Source organism: Beta vulgaris, chromosome 6, assembly GCF_026745355.1.
Source record: "Beta vulgaris subsp. vulgaris cultivar EL10 chromosome 6, EL10.2, whole genome shotgun sequence".
Lineage (NCBI taxonomy): Eukaryota > Viridiplantae > Streptophyta > Magnoliopsida > Caryophyllales > Amaranthaceae > Beta > Beta vulgaris.
Window position 1 is genome coordinate 37,329,429 of NC_079207.1, and position 19,319 is coordinate 37,348,747.

General features: G+C 35.3%; 2 protein-coding genes across 2 annotated transcripts; both read right to left on the bottom strand.

Annotated features, from left to right (window-relative positions):
* Positions 1–458: 458 nt before the first annotated feature.
* On the bottom strand, positions 459–2,456 carry LOC104896624 (pentatricopeptide repeat-containing protein At1g71060, mitochondrial). The gene has a single exon (XM_010683389.4). The coding sequence runs from the start codon at positions 2,408–2,410 to the stop codon at positions 782–784; it is 1,629 nt and encodes a 542-aa protein (XP_010681691.2). The 5' UTR covers positions 2,411–2,456; the 3' UTR covers positions 459–781.
* A 14,985-nt stretch (positions 2,457–17,441) lies between these two features.
* On the bottom strand, positions 17,442–18,697 carry LOC104896623 (xyloglucan endotransglucosylase/hydrolase 2). The gene is made up of 3 exons (XM_010683388.3): positions 18,309–18,697; positions 17,944–18,143; positions 17,442–17,853 (listed from the first exon to the last, which is right to left on the bottom strand). Exons 1-3 carry the CDS (start codon positions 18,609–18,611, stop codon positions 17,499–17,501), a joined length of 858 nt encoding a protein of 285 aa, XP_010681690.2. The 5' UTR covers positions 18,612–18,697; the 3' UTR covers positions 17,442–17,498.
* Positions 18,698–19,319: the final 622 nt, after the last annotated feature.

The window sequence follows — 19,319 nt, forward strand, 5'->3', positions numbered from 1 at the left end:
GTTTTTGCAGGTTTTACCAAACTGGCATCCTGTGATGGCAACAGGCCAACAGCTATGGCATGTTTACAGTTAGAGAATGGTTCAGAGGCATTCACGGAAAAGCATCAGAATCAGAAGATAGTATCTATAACTGTTCTTATAATAGTCCTAAAACAGATAGTGTTAGCTTTTGATTCTAGATTTTGATGATTACTACTGGTGATTAATTATTGTTTATGACAGAGTCGTTGAAGGTGATAATTAATTAGTTAGTAATACTTCATAAGCTGGGTAATAAATTTGAACTTTGTGTAAGGTATTGCGACTATCATTTAACCAGAAGTTCTATAATTATATGAAGATTTATACTACTGGGTTTTTAGGTCATACCTAGTGCATGATTGGTTCCTACTGATCAAATATATGCAATTTCACATTTTACTTTACAGCATCTCGCATAAAATAAAGTAGTCCATTCATCCTCAAATAATAAGCCACAATTGTATATTACCAACGTTCCTAAGCGATAATCTAAGCGCCAATATCCAAAGTTCGCAAGTTAGACTTCAAATTCTCCCATATCAGCTAACTCAATAAATTTACCAAAAATTTCAAAGAGATGGTATATCGACATGCTATCCAATAGATAGTGAGGGATGGTTGTGGTTATCAACCCTTAACAAATAACTTCTAGTTGAATGTGGCTTATTGTGTGATAATCTTCTGATTCATGCAATTCCTTGATAGAAAATAATTGTATCATATCTCGAGCTATAAGGCAGATCAAGGCGTATATATACAATCATTTAATCGGAGTGAGTCGTATTGCATCAAGCTTCCGAACCAAAACTAGAGCAGCATCTTTCTTGCCATCATTAAGCAGAGCCTGTTTAAGATTGCTGAAAACAGGAGCAGGAGGCCTAATCCCAAAATCCAGCATTTCTTCAAAAAACTTGCACGCATCTTCTAACTTATTTGCATGCCTGAAACTGTTAATCAACGTAGCAAACATATGCATTCCCGGAAGTATCCCCTTCCCCTTCATCTGATTCCAAACCTTAACAGCCATATCTAGTTCGCCTTTCCCACAAAACATTCTTATTATAATTGTGTATGTGCTCTCTATAGGATCACAGCCTTGATCATTGTTCATCCTCATGAACACCGAGTAAGCTTCTTCATATTTTCCCGCCTTTATCAGATGATGAAGAATTATGTCATAGGTTCTCGAATTTGGACCAACCTTACATTTCTTCATTTCATCCAGTATTTGAAATGCATCATCAAATCTCATTAACCAACAATATGACCCAACCACTGCATTATAAGTGGGTGCTTCAGGTTTAACACCATTGGCCTTCGACATCTCAAAAAACTTCAAAGCTTCACCGAGTCTCTTATCCGAGCCTAACCCATTGATCAAAATGCAAAAGATATGTGGACTAGGCTCAACACCCTTCGCTTCCATCTCCCGAAACTTCTCCACTGCTTGAGTGACTTTTCCAGCTTTGCAATACGCATTCATGATAATTCCATAAGCCACAACATCAGGCTCGAACCCTTCGTCTTTCATTTCCCTGTAAACTTCCTCAAGTTTCAGTAAATTCTGCTGTTGACCCCAACCTTCCAACAATATAGTGTAAGATTTCTGATCCGGCACAAACTTTCTCTTCTTCATTTCATCGAACACCTGGTGTGCAGACTTAACTTGCCTAGATTTGCACATTGTATCAAGAAATCGGTTGAAATCCGACAAATCACGCGTCATTCCAAATTGTTCCATCTTCTCAAAGGTCTTGACTGCATCCACAACCTTCCTCGCCCTCGCATATCGTCTAATAACCAATGTAAATGTGTATTTGGTCAAAATCCCTTTTATTTTCATAGAATCAATTAAAACCCAAATCATTTTAAATTGCTTGATTTTTCCCAATGAATCAATCAATGCATTATAGCTATCAGTCGTGTATTTAAATCCCTTTTGATTTTCCGCCCACCTGAAAAAACCAAGAGCAAGAACACCTGCATTACTTAGCTTCTTCAAAACCTCTAAAACCAAAATGGAAGTAATTTCTTCGATTCCACTTCTTTCTAGAGTTGATTCAATGCTAGAATTTTTGGGTAATGCTAACAACAATTTACATATTTTCTCAGAATCTTTGTTTATTTGATTTGTTATTTTTGGTAAACTGGATTCCTCTGTTATGGTTATAAGTTGGGTGTTCATAGATGACCCGTGAATTAAGCAGTAAAATGGTTTTTGGATTCGAATTTCTTGATGAAGACATGTGTATGTTGCCGTTGGTGAAAATATAGACGATAAATCAGAAATTTTTAGGGGAGTTGTGAGATTCTGAGAGTGAGAAAAGGAAGAAGAATTGAGTTTTGACAATTTCATAAATTGGCGGGTGACGATGCGAGAGAAACCCATAGTAGTAAATTTTGATGAATATGAGTAAAGCACTTTCTTAATAAATGACTAAAGTAAAAGAACCCCTTAAAAAAATAGGGATATTCCATTTGATACCATTGTATTTTTGACTTTTCGATTTAGTACCACTATTTTTCAGATATTCTACATGGTACTACTATAATTTGATTTTATTCTCTATTGTAGCATTCAATTAAGTAAAGTGTTGATTTAAGTTAGAATAGACTAGAGTTTTAATTCGATTTACATGTTTTAATTTGTGTTAAGGTTTTAGTAATCATTTTAGTCGTAAAGGTCAAAGTTGAGGTCATATTTGACAATAAAAAGGTATAGAATATTATGATCATTTTTATAAAAATTTTGACTGAAAAATAGAGCTTTCAGGGTTAAAACGACACCCTAAAATCTTAATTTATTAAATTTTTGCAACTGCAAATAGAAACGTGCAAACCCAAACAAAATCATATTCTTGTTCAACCATTAACTAACATTTTACTTAAAAAATGGTATGATAAAGATTTATATTGAATTAGAGTGGTATCATGTGGAATTTTAAAATAACAGTGGTATCATGTGGAATTTTAAAATAACAGTGGTATCAAATGGAAAAGCCAAAAATTTAATGGTACAAAATAGAATATTCCAAAGAAAAAAAAAGAAAGAAAAGACAAAAAAGAGAGAAAACTTATTAAAGTAGGAAAGAAAAAGTCCCCTCAAAAAAAAAGTAGGAAAGGAAAAACGTCATCTTCAATTCATCATGTCGCATCAATAGTTCAGTTCAGTACTATTGACAGTTGTATAATATAACTGTGGTCCTAGTTCACACTTTCCTATTTCTTCTTCCCCTTAGCCTTTTTAATACACAGTAACTCAGTAAGTAGTGTTTACTTTGCCATATGTTCAGCAAATTTGGACTTTTTTCTTAGTGGGCTCAGCAAAATAGTAATGTTGTAATTTTTTTCCCAAAATCTTTTAGGGGTCAGGTCCAGTTCTGCCCCTTAAAAGATCTGCCCCTGTCGCCTAGGGCCTAGGGCCTACGGCCTTGGGGCCCAATCTTTCCAAAAAGAATCTATAAAGTTTGCTGTTAAAAAAAGAAAAATCATTTTCTTTGATAAAGATGTGGGTGATAGAAACGTGTAGGGGTGTGCACCAGTCTAGAATCGGACCGGAACTGGAATTCCAGAATTTTCTTGATCGGGGACCAGACCGGAATAATTCCGGTCCAGACCGGTTTTTGACCGGAATGGACCTGTTTTTTTTTTAAACAATGCTTTTTTATTTTTGACAAAATAAACCTATCATTTGAGGGTTTGAGCTGTTTGTGCGCGCCAAGCCACCAACCTTTGTTCAAAACTTAATAACAAGCTCAAATGTTCAATACACCAATTTGTAACATTAAGTCCTCAACAATCCAACTTAATACATAATAATTAATTTTAAAAGTCATCACTTCGACAAAAAAATTAACTTTAAAAGTCCAAGTTCTTAAGTTAAGACAATACTAACATAAACTACATAATATCTTGAAAATAACTTGGCAATCACAAATCTTCAAGATTTTCTTCTTCCTCCAATTTCGTTCACACAAAGGAGTCCACAAAAACGACATCATCATCCAAATCATCACATCGCATATCTAGATTTAGTTATGAAAAAAAATTGATTAATAGTTAAATTAAAAACTAAGAGATACGAAAAAATGGAAGTAAGAAAAAAAATAACATTAGCTTTCTCAATTTCCTCCAACTCCTTTTATATTTTCCTCCACACCAACTCCCGACATTCCCTTTGCTTCCCTAACATCAAGAGCAATAGCAGTACGAGATGGAATGTGAAATCTAGGACAAGCAACTTGCACAAAATGCTTAAAACCCGCTTTTTCCACATGTTTAAATGGAAGCTCATCAGCAATGATCATATGAATTAATGCTTCCCTAACATTTTTTAGGTTCTTGTGTAGGTAAAGACTTACGCAATTCTTCCATATCCGTATTGGTAGCTGCATCTGATAATGTTTGTGCAGTTTGATCTGAAGAATAGACGGGTTACCTTTTGGATTGGGAGCTCTCCATCTACAATATAACATAAGCAATAAGTAAGGATGAAAATAACTTACATATATTAACTATAAGATAATCCAAGTATTCGTTATCACTTTGTATGTGTTAGATTGAAGTTGGACAAATATATATATTTGATGAATAAATACTCAGTTAGCCCACAACACAAGATAAGAATGAATAAATATACATATTTCATACAATGAATTTAAATTAACATGTACAAATATAAATATTTCATAAATATAATACTAGCATATCTTATCACCTCTAAAAATATGTGTAGTCATAGAGTGTAGTTATACATGGTGAATCATAAGAATCAAACCCCACAACATTAATGCTCAACTATGAACTAACAAGTTCTTATGGAATACAATACAGCAAATTCGAATTAGTTTATATTTAGAGATGACAATATCCAGTGGATCACCCGACCATCCGCTCCACCCGGTTTATTAAATGGGTGAAAATTCCGGTTTAAACGGATGATAGCCGGGTAACGCATAATCGGGTGATGGATGCGGGTCGGGTTCGGGTGATATTTAATCCATCATCCGTTTACCACCCGATCCGTCACCCGTTTAAAGTAAAAATATATATAATTTTTTTTTTAGTTTTTGGCCTTTTCATTTTTATAGCTATATTAATCTATAGCCCTAAAGTTACAAGATGATAATATAATTGTATATAAATGTTAAGAATGTGGATTAGGGTTAGTTTGGAGACGATTTTACATAGTAAGTAGAATTATATAAATGGATTAGTGGTTCTTGTTAGTAATTTTTCTTTCTTCTCCTAATATTTTTTGATTTCACCCGTTAATCACCCGATCCATCCGTTTATTTAACCCGGTTACAAATTGATGGATGGATTCGGGTGGAGATGGATGCGGGTGATGGATGGAACGGGTGGAGTGGGTGGATGCGGGTGACGCTCCACCCGCCCCGAACCCGATCCATTTACAACTCTATTCATATTGTCAAAGAGACAACAAATACAAATATACAATAAGAGGCTGCATTTTTTCAAGCTATCTTATATTCTTATGGAACTATAGTTCCCACTTCTCATAAATACAATAATGCAACATGAATAAGTATAATACTAACAAAATCAAAATTATTTATTTTATCTATTTTGTGTTGCTGACTCAAATAATTAATGACAATTTGCATTGTTTACTATTCTTTTGTATGATCACCCACTGATTACTTAAAGACCAGTATGTAGTTGGGGGATGGGGCAAGTTTGTTCTTCTAAATTGTCTATTATCTTAATTCGAAATTAACATAAACAAAATAACATCATAATGATTCGACATATAATACTAACATCAATAAATTCGAAATTAACATAATTAAAATAACGTAATAATAATTCGACATATAATACTAACATCAATACATATAATATTTCATAGTATAAATTCGAAATTATCATGAATTGCAAGATAATGTTCGAAATTAATGAAAACATGCATTCGAAAAATTGAAATTAATGAACAAACAAGGATTGAAAAAAATATAATAAAATTACAAATCACAGAATTCATAAATTAAAATTTGAAAAGGATCCGAAAATACAAAAGAGAATGAAGGAATTTATCTTAAATTCGCCTCGCCGGTGGTCGAAACTCGGAATGGACTCTCGAGTCGCCGGTGGTGCGGACGTGCGGTGGCCGGTGCGTCAGCCGTCGACTCGTTAGTGCGTTAGAGAGATTGAAGGAATGAAAGGGGTTTAGGAGAGAGAAGAGGAAAGTGGGCACAGAGATTGTAGGAATGAAAGGTTTTTTTTTCAATCCTTAGGGTTTTTAAAAATCTTGGGGTTTTTTTCAATTCTTTGGGATGGATCTGGACCTGATGTAGTTGCACTCTTTTTATTTGTTTCAGAACTATGGAGAATTCTACACTATACAACCTACAAGGGTGCGACTTTTTTTTTAAATGGAATCTGAGTTTTCGGTCTGGACCGGAAAATTCATGTTTCTGCCTTAACCGGACCGAAAACCTGGAATCCATAGTTTCTATGGACCCGAGACCGGACCGGAATACATCGGTCAGGTCTGGTCCCGATCCAGATTCCGATCTCGGGCCCTTTCTGCACATACACCCCTATATACGTGAATCACAAGTACAAAGAAGGAATGAATTAAATATATCTTCATTAAATGATTGCAGGCAAGCTGTCAAACAATTAACCTCTCTTAATGTTGACATTTGTTAGTCATGAGTTCTTATAAAGGATGAAGAATTACAACTCTCTAACTTTCTTTCTTTCCTCCATTTCATTCCAGTTTTGTTAATGTGTTTTCTTGCCTTTTTACAAAGGCGGCACCTCCTTAAATATAGGAGTCCTAGGTAGCAATCCCTAGGTCATAATATCTAGGACTCAATCATTGAAGGACACCTGCCCCCATGAGTTGTACAACATATCCTTTTACAATATGCCAACCTAGTATAATAGAAATAGTCTACTTAGTTTAATGACCTATAGTGGGCCTTAGGAATGACCAACATATATGGCCTTAGGGCGGATCCAGGATTTTGAATTTGGGGGGTACTAATTAAACCAAGCAAATATACAATGATTATAAAGAAATCTTGGTCATACTTAATGTAACAATAGTGTATAATGTTAAATTTTTGAATTTACTTGAAAAAAGAAGGAGAACAATCCGTATAAAAAAATTAGTGAAAAATAGAGCTATATTTAAAAAACCAAAAACAAGGAATCAAGCAAAGAAGTAAGAAAAAGAAAAAAAAAACTGGAATCAAGCAAAGAAAGAAAAAGGAAAAAAATTGAAATCAACAATCAAACAAAGAAGTAAGAAAAAGGAAAAAATTATATAATTTGGTATGCAAGGGAATTCGAACCGCGTCCACCTAGCATGCAGTAATGATGAGTTAGAAGTTTACCACTAGAGCAAGGGTGCTGTATATAAATTTATACCGCTTATATTAGTTTTAAACGTGATACTTGCCAGACATTGAAAAGAAAAGGAAAACTATTTTTTTTTTTTTGGTGGGGCCTGTGCCACCCAGGACCCTTAATAGGTCCGGCCCTGAGACAAGACTAACAGCTAATAGCGTCATATCTCAACACTCCCCCTTAAGCTGAGAGGGAAGGGAATTCTGAACTCCTAGCTTGAAGAGAAGAGATTGATGCTGCTTGGTAGGAAGTTGCTTAGTAAACACATCGGCAAGTTGATGAGCAGATGGCACATAGGTTGGACTAATCACGTTGTCTTGAGTCTTATCTCTAATGAAGTGGCAGTCTATATCCACATGCATGCTTGGTTTTTTCAAAATGAACATGGGTTGCTACTATGGCTAAAGCAGCCTGGTTGTCACAGTAGATAGGGGTCTTCCCAATGTCCTTCAGCCCCAAATCCTTTAGTAATTGTTTGAGCCACATCACCTCACACACAGCCAAGGTCATGGATCTATATTCTGCTTCTGCACTATTTCTTGACACCACATTTTGCCTCTTAAACTTGCAGGAGATAGGAGAGTCTCCTAGTAAAATACAAAACCCTGAAGTGGACCTCCTTGTTCAAGGACACCAGCCCATTCATTCACAACAAGAATGTCACTTTTTTCTGTCCGCCAAAATCGGACGCTAAAAACGCGGGATCGGACCCTAAAGAGATTAGCGTCCGTCAACGGACACTATAAGGCGGATGCAAAACCCCTGGTCGCTAATTGTCCACTTACCGTCCGCTAGCGGACGCTACAAATTTAGCGTCCGTATTTTCAGAATTGGCGTCCGATTAACGTCGGACTCTAATTAGCGTCCGATTGAAAGTCGGACGCTAATTAGCGTCCGATTGAAAGTCGGACGCTAATTAGCGTCTGATTAAAGACGGAAGCTAATTAGCATCCGATTGAAAGTCGGACGCAGGTTGTAAAAATCAGACGCTAAACCACTAACTCAGAGTCTCAGATGCTTTTATTATGATCTTTCTTTTTCTTTTTTTTTTACAGGTATTATGAGCTTTCACTTTGCCCAAGGTTTTACTTTTATTATTTTTATTTAATTCGATTTATTAACTTTCAATAATTAATATTACAAAATGAACAATGTTAGAATAACAAAAATTGAGAATTAAACAAATGAGAATTTTATTTAAAATAAATATATATAATTACAATCTAATACTGCCAATGTACTGCACCACCGTGACAGCCACCGCACCACCAGAAACCTCACCAGCGCACCACCGCGTCAGCCACCGCTCCGCCGCGCCAGCCACCTATAAATACCAAAAAATAAAAAAATCAACCAAAAAAAGAAATAAAACTAATCGATTATAAAATTGATTAATGTTATACGGTAGATTCAAGCATTCATACTGCCATAGAGACTAGATTTGATATTTTCCAAAAACAGCCCAGCCCTAAAAAACGAAAAACGAAAAAAAAAACACGAAAAACTGATTTCTAAAAAAAACGAAAATTGATTTCCAAAACAACGAAAAACGCAAAATCGAAAACAAAAATCAAAATTCATAAGGTAAATTTAAACGAAAAAACTCAACCATAATTTCCAAAATTTAAACAAATAAATCAGAAATTCAACAAAAGAAAATCAGAAATTCAACTAAATAAAGCCAGAAATTCAACCATAAAACTCAAGGTACTTAAACTCATGTAAAATTTCAGAAATCCAACCAAAATCTAGAAAAATACAGAAAAATGAATGAAGAAAATAAGCCTCGCTAAAAAATTCATGACCAATTTTAACTATTAATTCCAAAAACTCCTCAGATTTCGAACCTTAAATACCAAAAAATCTCTAAATTTCGAACCCAAAATCCAAAAAATCAAAAGATGAAAACCGAAAAACCAAAGACAAAAAAGCCAAAATCGCGAAATTGAAACATTGAATAACCAAATCGAAAATAAAAACACACAAAATCAAAATCTCATAAAACCGAAAACTCAAAAAAATAAAGAAAAATCAAAAAAGAAAAAAAAATCTTAGGGAATTCAGATCTAGGAAAAACCGAAAAAAAACTCCATAATCAACAAAAAAACTAAAAAAAAAAACATATTTACTCACTAAATTTCACTGAAAGAAACGTGAGGTCTCTTTCGGACGTGGAGAGAACCGTGGGCTTCGTGAGATCTAAAAGAAAGAGAGAGAAACGTAAGATCTGAGAGAGACGAGAGAGAAACGTGAGAGTGAGGAAGAGAGAGAGGCGTGGAAAGAGTGAGGAAGAGAGAGAAGCGTGGGCATAGGGTAAATGATTTGGTCGACTTAAGGTAGTAAAGTGCGTATCTATATCTCTTATTTTCCGTCCGTCTTTCGGACGGTAATTTCACTCAACGGATGCTAATTAGCGTTCGTTTAAAAAAAACGGACGCTAAATTTTAGAAAGCAGACGCTAATTTGCGTCTGTCATATATCGGACGCTAATTGTGAATTTACCGTCCCCTTATACTGTCGGAGGCTAAATTCAGACGCTAAATAGGCGGATTCTTGTTGTGATTGTCACAGTACGCTTGGAATTGGGCCTTAGAATAATTTGCAAGCAGTATGCCTTGTCGAGGGGAGCCAACAAGGTATCTCAATGCTCTTTTTGCACTTTGTAGATGAACATCAGTTGGTCCATGCATGAACTTGCTTAGAACATGGACACTGAAAGCTGGTCAAGGTCAGATAAATGAGCTTTCCAACAAGTCTTTGGTAGACTTGTGGAGAGGGGAGAGGTATCCCCTGATAGGGGAATGAGCTTCATATGGCTGTGCATGGGCAGTTTGAGAGGTCTACACCTGGACATGTCATATTAAGTGAGAAGATCATGAATGTACTTCTTCTGAGAGAGGAATACTACTTCTGTATGTTGATCCATGTCTTTCATGTGAAAATGCTCAGATAAGAGTTTCTTGGTGTACTTGATGGCAACTTCGTCATTCCCTGCAATTATCAAGTCATCAACATACACTAACATAACTGTGAGGCTTTCTCCCTCCCTCCTCCCCCCCCCCCACTTTTTTGTGAGTAAATAGTAGTCTGATTTGGATTGCACAAATTCATCCTCCTTGAGGGCACTGCTTAACTTAGCAAACCATTGTCTGGGTGCTTGCTTGAGCCCATACAATGATTTGGTAAGATTACATACTTGAATTCCTTCATAATTACTGCATTTCTCCCCCCTTAGGGTCAACCTCAAGCCTGTGACCATATCCCTTGTAGCCAGGCGGGAACTTCATGTAAACATGTTCCTGCAATTCACCATGCAAGAATGCATTTTTAACATCCATTTGGTGCAAATGCCAGCCTTCAATAGAAGCAACAACTAGTAGAGATCTCACAGTAGCCATTCTAGCTATAGGGGAAAAGGTTTGGTCATGGTCAACCCCAAATCTTTGTCTATTACCCATAATTACTAGCCTTAATTTATATCTTCTCACACTTTCATCAGGGTTGTGTTTAATTTTGTGTAGCCACTTGCTTCCTATGGCTTGTTTTCCTGGTAGCAGTTCTGTAATCTCCCATGTTTAGTTTTGTTCAAGGGCATCTAATTCTTCATTCATGGCTTGCACCCACTCATGATCCTTAATGACATCTTTAAAGGAGTTGGGTTCTTCTTGTTTTTTTTTTAGTTTGTGAGATAAAGCCAGATAAATTGGCTATTGGATTTGTAGTGATAACCCTACTGATCTGTGTGGGTGAGTTAGGACTAGTTTGAGGTAGGTTAGGGTTTGTACAGGGTGTATGTGCTGGAGTGATTGTGTTAGTCACATAATCTTTGTGCCATACAGGTTGTTTGTGATGTCTAGAGGATCTTCTAATCTCAGGCTGACTCATAGCAAGGTCAGGTTGCATAGGAGCCAATTCAGCATTACTCTCATCATTCTCTCCCTCACTCTCACCTACCTTCACCAGGGATAACAGGTTCAACATGTTTAGTTCTAGCAACATTTTTGTGAAAAATTTTGTAGGGAAGAATTTCTTCATGAAATCTCACATCCCTGCTCACAAATATTTGTTTTGTTTTCAAATTCAGCAGTTTCTACCCTTTCTAAGTATGAGGATACCCTAAAAACACACAAGGCACTCCTCTTTCTTCAAATTTATCTTTCACTCTACTAGGATTACTGGCCATAGCTAAACATACAATTTGAAGGATTTTGGAGGTTCATTGATCAGGGCTTAACCGAAGAACTGTATAAGTTTCCAAAAATTGAAGATATAGACCAAGAAATTGAATTTCAATTACAAAGATTTTCAGTTTTTTTTATAGCAAGGAGGAGTTTTTTGGAGTACCTCATAAGGTGATTTGTTCTCCAGAATCACACTTGGCAATCTGTAGTGATGTACACAACACACATCATACAGTCACCCCAATATTGCAATGGTAGACCACCCTGAAATCTGAGGGCCCTTGCCATCTCCAAGATGTTCCTATGCTTTCTTTCCGCTCTTCCATTCTCCTCAGGTCTATCAACACATGTTGTTTAAGTATAGTACCTAACTTTGCAAAGAAAGGTTTGCATTTCTTATCATCAAATTCTAGGGCATTATCTGATCTGATCACTTGCACCTTTTTGTTGAACTGAGTCCTTTCCATACACACAAATGATTCAATTGCTTCATATGCATCTGATTTGTGTCTTAAAAACCGCACCCATGTCACTCTATTGTGGTCATCCACCATAGTGAGGAAAAATCTGTGATTGTGTCTTGTAGCCACCTTATAAGGGCCCTAAATGTCTATATGCAGCAGGCTGAATACATCTTTTGCCTTTGCTTTATTCTCACTGAATGGTAATTTGGTGAACTTTGTCATTGGACAGGTAATACACACATCACTTTGGGTTCCTTCCTTCACCTTCTTCAATTCATTTATCTTCTGAATCTTCTATAATGGACCATGACCAAGCCTCCTGTGCCACAAGCTTGCCTCAGAAGACTTTGTCACATTCCTCACTATGACCGCTATCTCCATCATATTTTCTGCATGCATTGCACACGTTTCTCCTTTCCTAGCTGCTTTAAATGTGACACTATTTATTTCCTTAGTGTTTACACATTTCTCCAGTTCACTCAAAGGTAGGTCAATTAGGAAATACAATCCATGAGCACCTTCGCCTAAACCTTTCACTTTTCCAGTCTTTCCATATTGTATTACACAAAATCCTGGGTGAAAACCAACCTTCAATCCTCCGTCCTCAGTGAGTTTTTGGACTGATAACAAATTTTTCTTAAATGATGGAATATAGAGCACATTGTTCAATCTTAGGCCATTTTTTAACTCAACATGACCTATATGAGATATCACTAAGGTTTCTCCTGTAGGAAGATTTATCTTCAACTCTTTCACATTGTGCGTGAGATGCATTCTTCAAAGCTTCAAAACTTCCAGTCATGTGATCAGAGGCTTCTGAGTCAATGATCCACTCATTTTGACTGAGTTTGCAAGGTTACAACTCACCATTCCTGCATAGCTACAATCCATTTCATCCTCCGTGTCTGACCCAACAACTTTTGATGGAGTTGGGAGAAACTTCATTAGTTGTTCCAACTGTTGGGCTGTGAGAGCAGTACCACTGCTAGTGCTTCCTTCAACACTACTCCTTACATTTGCAACATTTCTTCCTCCCCTATTATTTCTTCCTCCCCTATTCAATCTGCCTCCTCTACTACTCCTTACTTTTGTAGTTGCACGTTCATTTTGCTCATCCATATTACATGTGCATGCACCACTAACTAACTCCACTAACATTATGTAATTTAAGTTTGTTAGAATTAATATTCCACAACATTAGAATTAATCAAAATAATATAATCATGTAAATATTCGAATATACAAACAATTACTTTAAATAACTTAATTTTGGTTAAACTCATAACCAATTCTCCACAAGTCATCAATAAGCTAATTGTTTCAAAATAAAATAAATTTAATCTATACTATAATAATACGAAGTCATAAAATTAAACCTAAGTGACTTAGATAATAATTCACTAGAATAAAAATACATTATTTGTCATCATCAAAATAGTGAATACAAAAAATATAAAGAAAAAAAATAATTAATTGAAGTTTAACTAACTAAAAATGGGACATGAAATAGGTACTACATAAGTTGGCGGTTATAATAATGTCCTCGTTATACTTGTAAGACTAAAATGAAACTAACTAGAAGTAATTAAAATATGTCAGATAGCCTCACTTTTGATAGTCCTCAGTTCTATAATCGATGTAACATGAGAGTTCATCTTATCACGAGTGCAATTGAGAAAGATAAAAAGAGAAATCTGATTTGAGAGAGATAAACATAAACTTTTAACCATATGAAGGATTGCATTTACTACTTCACTTATAATGCTTTTTTTCTCTCTAATTAATATTGAAGCAATTGTAAATTATCGATGGGGTCAATAAGAAATACATGGACATCTTTTATTTATTTTAAAGTGGAGGAAAATATATTTGAAAATACATGAAAAGGGAGCAAAAACAAGTCGTACGATGATAATTACACGAATATTTTGTTGAAGAACACCTATTAAAATAGTTATTTTGTTGGAAAAGATCTAGTAAAAAGTTTTTTTTTGAAAATGATCTAATAATACTTTACTTTGTTACTTAAGACCAGCACCTCAACTTTTTTCGGCTAAAAAGTTCATTTTTTGGGCATTGACTTTTCTTTCCCTCCATTTCTCACTAAATGGGACCAACCTATTTTTTTCGATTCTATTCCATTAGCCGGCCACACCCTTTCCTCTTGATTCCCATTTTAAGGGATTAGGGTAGAAAAAATCGATTAGTCGCTTTAAATGAAAAAGGAAGAGGAAAAAGTCAACGCTGAAAAATTGACTTTTTGCCTGCAAACATTGAGATGGTGTTAACTACCAAAGGGAAGTATTATAATGAGTCTTTTTCAACAATATTTATTATTATTATGTTTTTCCCAACAAAATAGGTATTTTAGTAGTTATTTTCCAACAAAAAAATTGTAATTACACATCTCATGTTTGTGTTCTGAGATCGATGAGTCTGCTTACTCTTGCACTGATAATAAGATAAGATTTATAAGTCAAGCAAAATTTGTTTTCAGATCGATGGCGATGCTTATTCTGGTGCTATGATTTATGATGATAATGTAAAATTTTAAGTCAAGCAAAATGATTAAATGTTCTGCATGTTCACTGCAGAACCTAGGCAACTTCACTTACACAACCTAATCATTAATCAACGTTTGACATTAGGTCAATTATCTCTAAGTATTTTGTCACCCTTACACAGAAGTGTTGAAATAGGTAGTGGTATGAAAATGGAGGGATTTCTATTTAATTAGTTTGTAATTTAAGTAATATATATAGAAGTTACATCATATGAAAAAATATTTGATATGAGAAATGAGAAGGATTTATTTAGAGACATCACATAAACACCTACTCCTTTCAAAAGATTTATTTATCTTTTATGTTTTTCTAAAATTATAGTCACAACACTTCTTTATGAGTTGGATAAGCACAAATTTTATCATACATGCAGGTGTACCGTGAGCATGGTACACCATCTAAGGCTATTTTTCAACTCATTGTTCATTTTAAATTATCCAAATGAACTTAATGTCTTAAAACGAAGAGTTCCAAATAAGCAAAAATTAGACTCGAGTGTACCATGCATATGATAGATCCTGGTGTATGACGAATCAATTTTTACACAAGTTTTCACTTAAAGTCACAAGAACTTATATTGAAAAATGAATCAGAGTCACATCAATTATTCGTTAGAGCACCTCCAATGGCAAAAAAAACCCTCCCCATATGGACTCTCTCTCCTCAAATGGGGCTCCCCATGAGTGGGGTTGGTTCCCCATTTAATGAGGATGCTCAAGTTTTAGGGGAGGTGCCCAAATGAAGAAAAGGTGGTGGGGTATATAATAAATAGATAAAATATTGGTGGGGTATGGGAAAGTAGGAGAGAGAAAAGGTGGTGGAGTATAGGAAATAAGAGAGAGAAGATAAATGGGGAGGTAGATGAGTGGAGGTATGTGTTTCAAATTTGAGTAAGGTAAAATGGGGAGGTAGTGGAAAATGAGGTGGACAAATAAGGTTAGGAGAGAGAAAAAATGGGGTGCCCCATGAATGGAGGTGCTCTTAGAGTCACAACTTTTTAAATTTTTCATGTAAAAATACATTCTCACATAAACTTATTAGTGCATTTATATATATAAATATAAATTATTAATTGGATATGCGGTCATTTCAACTATACATCATGATATAAAGCTGCCACATAATTTGCGAAATTTGTTTATTCCCACTTCCCAGATTGATCTCTCAAATATTTCTCAATGTTGAAGGAAATTATCATATGCTGCCTAGTTTCATGTGGTAGTGACTATAAAATAAATAGATGATAGATGTGTAATTAATTTCATTGTGAAAGTTATAGTTGGCCATATGTCTCGTTGACTTTTTCCCTCCTAGTCTCGTGCAAGGGAACAGAAGAACAGTAGTATATCAGCAATCTCAATTTGCTTTCATGTGGTGGTTTATAAAATGAGAGCACATGCATTTATAGAAATTGTGCGAGGCAGTCCCTAAGAAATTTTTGTTACCATGAAATCCCAAAAGGAAACCCAAGAAAAAATACGACTAAGTACAAGTATTAGTTATTTAATTTTGGTCTTTGTAGTTGCATGCACTCATCTCATCTTGTCATCTATCCAAATACAGGTTAAGTGTTTTGGTTAGTTTGGTGTAAGGTACGATGAGGCATGGGTGCCTTTTTTTTCTCTCTTTTGTTTGGTATAAGATTTGGACATGCTGTAAGATTTTTATTGATTTGGACAAGATGTAAGATTTTTTATTTATTTGGACTCTTTATATTTATTTTAATTTTTTTTACTCTTAAAATACAAAATTAATGTCGCGAAAGAAAGAATGGTGTCTTCAGGCCTTGCTTTGGGCACAAGGTCAAGGTTATCAAAAAATCTCCCTGTACACAAATTCCGAAATTATCGTCCGAAGCTTATTAAAACCACTGACATCTCCCATTTCGATAACTTGGACACTCGGTGATATTCGCTTGATCGGCCAGCAATTTGTATGGTGTAGAATTACCAAGGTCGCTCGTTCACAGGTTCAAAAGGCTCACGATCTAACAACACGTGTCAGACAGGGACATATACCGTTACTTCGTCTTTAATTGCTTTTTGTTAAATTGCTTTTTAATGTACGTTTTACCGATGTCAAAAAAAAAAAAAGAAAAAAAGAAAGAAAGAATGGTTAGATAGCAAACCAAATTATATCACACCGTTTCCCGCGATTCGGTTTGGGTTTGTTTGGACAAAAGTACGGTACAGTTTGTGTTGGGAAAATATCAAACCATATATTTGCAGTTTGGATTCGGTTACATCCCAAACCGCACCAGTCCAACCCGAGAACACCCCTATATATAACCCTCATCTTTTTATGCGTCTTCATACTACCCCTTGTATAGTGTGTCAACAATTAGGTTGCATATATGTATTGTATATATCTCTAAGTTTGTAAACTCTATTAGTGATATGCTTTATTTCTTATATAAACTCTTTTTGGGTTTTGATGAAAGAAGAAAACAATATAATTAAAACTAAATTTCTTTTGTATATGAGAAAAAAATAGCTCAAACACAACTTTTCTAACTTTTACTCTTTCAGTGGAAAAAACTAAAGTTCATTGATTCAACTTTTTAAACTTCATAATAAGAAATTTAATTATTTAATTTACATCAAACCCTAAAATGAGATTAAAAAGCATAAAACATTTTTCTCATGAGATTTACAAACAATAAAATCATTATCGAGATATTTAAAAATCACATACATATCGCACAGACAAAAGGGGTTACGATAAAAAATGTAACTAGTTAGATCATGAACAAACACAGCGCACAACAGATAAAATATAACAATATATATTATTATTAATATGATAATCAGAATTTGTTTTATTTAACACAATCAGATAACAATAGAATGAATAGAATGATGACACTGGAGGAACGATTTTGGGTTTTCCTAGAACCTATAGTGCTTGCACTCTGTAGGATAACCTTGTGGAAATCGGTTGGCATCTTTACAATAATTATAAATCATATAGTACCTTTGTACCCATCTCAATCTCCTCCTACCAGTTGCATCAAGATCATGGTTCCACCAATGGCCATTACGTTCAGTATCAATATTGTAGTTACGGTAGTAGGCAGTGAAGGGGGCTTTGGACCAGTCCGTCTTCACTAATCCGCCTTGGGTGGCCCAATCATCGGCTTCCCACAAACTCGAGTAGAGCTTCATTGGTTGCTTCTTTAGGAATGGAACACCATGTTTCTCATGGTTTACAAATACCCTTATAGGAATTTCATCCACCAAGAACCTAAAAGTAGAAAATGTTAGTTAAGATTCTTAATTTCATCTAGAGCTTTTGGAAGAAATATTAGACAAAAAGGGGTAACATATTACATACATGATGAGTCTTGAGTTCCAAACAATGGAATAGGTATGGTAGTTCTTGGTTGGGTCGAACCAGAGGCGGAATTGCTGCTCCCTGCTCCCTTTCCCTTCGCCAAACACGTTGGTGTGGAGGGTGTAAGGCTGTCCACTCACATTTCCTAAGAACTCAAAGTCGATCTCGTCGTGTCTACCAGTGCTAGGGTCAGATTGCAACTGCAAATGATTTACATGTCATAACTAATTAGCATAATGACTTGACATAATAACTTTGCAGGATTTATTTAATAGTTTTATTGAAGGTCGAAGGCCCACAAGTATAATGTATAAGAAGGTTAATTAGTTCCTCGAACTAATAGTTGCAATTAAGAAAGGACTTACATATAGAGTAGTGACAGTGCCAGCAGAGTTACCAGCAACGAGCTTCATTTGCATATCAAATCTCCCAAATAAGTAGTCCTTCTTGGAGGCAAACCCGGACCCAGAATACTGGTCTAATGAGAGCGAGAGATGATCACCTCTTGAACCATACGTCTTCACCCTCTCACCACCAAACGTTTGTTGGAACGAATTGTCGAAATGATGTGCGCCGTGGACAGTAGTGCTCAACATAAGAACAAGCACCATAACAATCTGAGGTGCAAACGAGTGTTTCTCGTGATCCCCATTTGATGAATTTCCCATGTTTTCTTTTGGGGAAAAGGGGCAGGGAAGGATTGATGAGATATATGAGGAAGAGGAGTCACTTGATTGTTATGTGTGGAAGATGAGTTGCAACAGCAAGTTTATATAGACGCCTCTTAACGGTCATGTAGGAAGGTCACATGCATAGTATTAATGGACCAACTCGTTTACTTTGGAGCATAAGCTGGCGAATTTTATAACTCAACTCATTTGAGAAATTAAATAGTTGGATTCATGTTTAATCTATCAAGTAATTTGCTGAAGCCCTTTGACTTTACGATCAATTGAATTTCACTAAACAACACTACTTTAATTTCTCAGATTCAAGTCTCTATATCTTAAAAAACAAACAAACATTAGGTTATCCATCTTAAACTAATTGGCAACAAAAACAGTAACCTATCATGCTTGTGAAAGAATTTTGTCCTCGGCTTGATGTAATTCCTAAATACAATATGTATCATATTCTGGAGATAATAAATTCATTAAATGAGGTCTTCTATACTTCTTGCTAGAGAATGATATAAAATTTTGTGTTAGTAAATTATAAACCCGAAACCCAATTAAATGGATCAATTAGGTCATACATAATTATTTGGATCAACAAAAGTAAAAACTTGGAGCCCAAAGGGTGGTCGGCCAAGAGGAGAGAGGGAATGGGATTTCTAACCTACATATACTTGTATATTTAGTTAGGCAATCACAAGA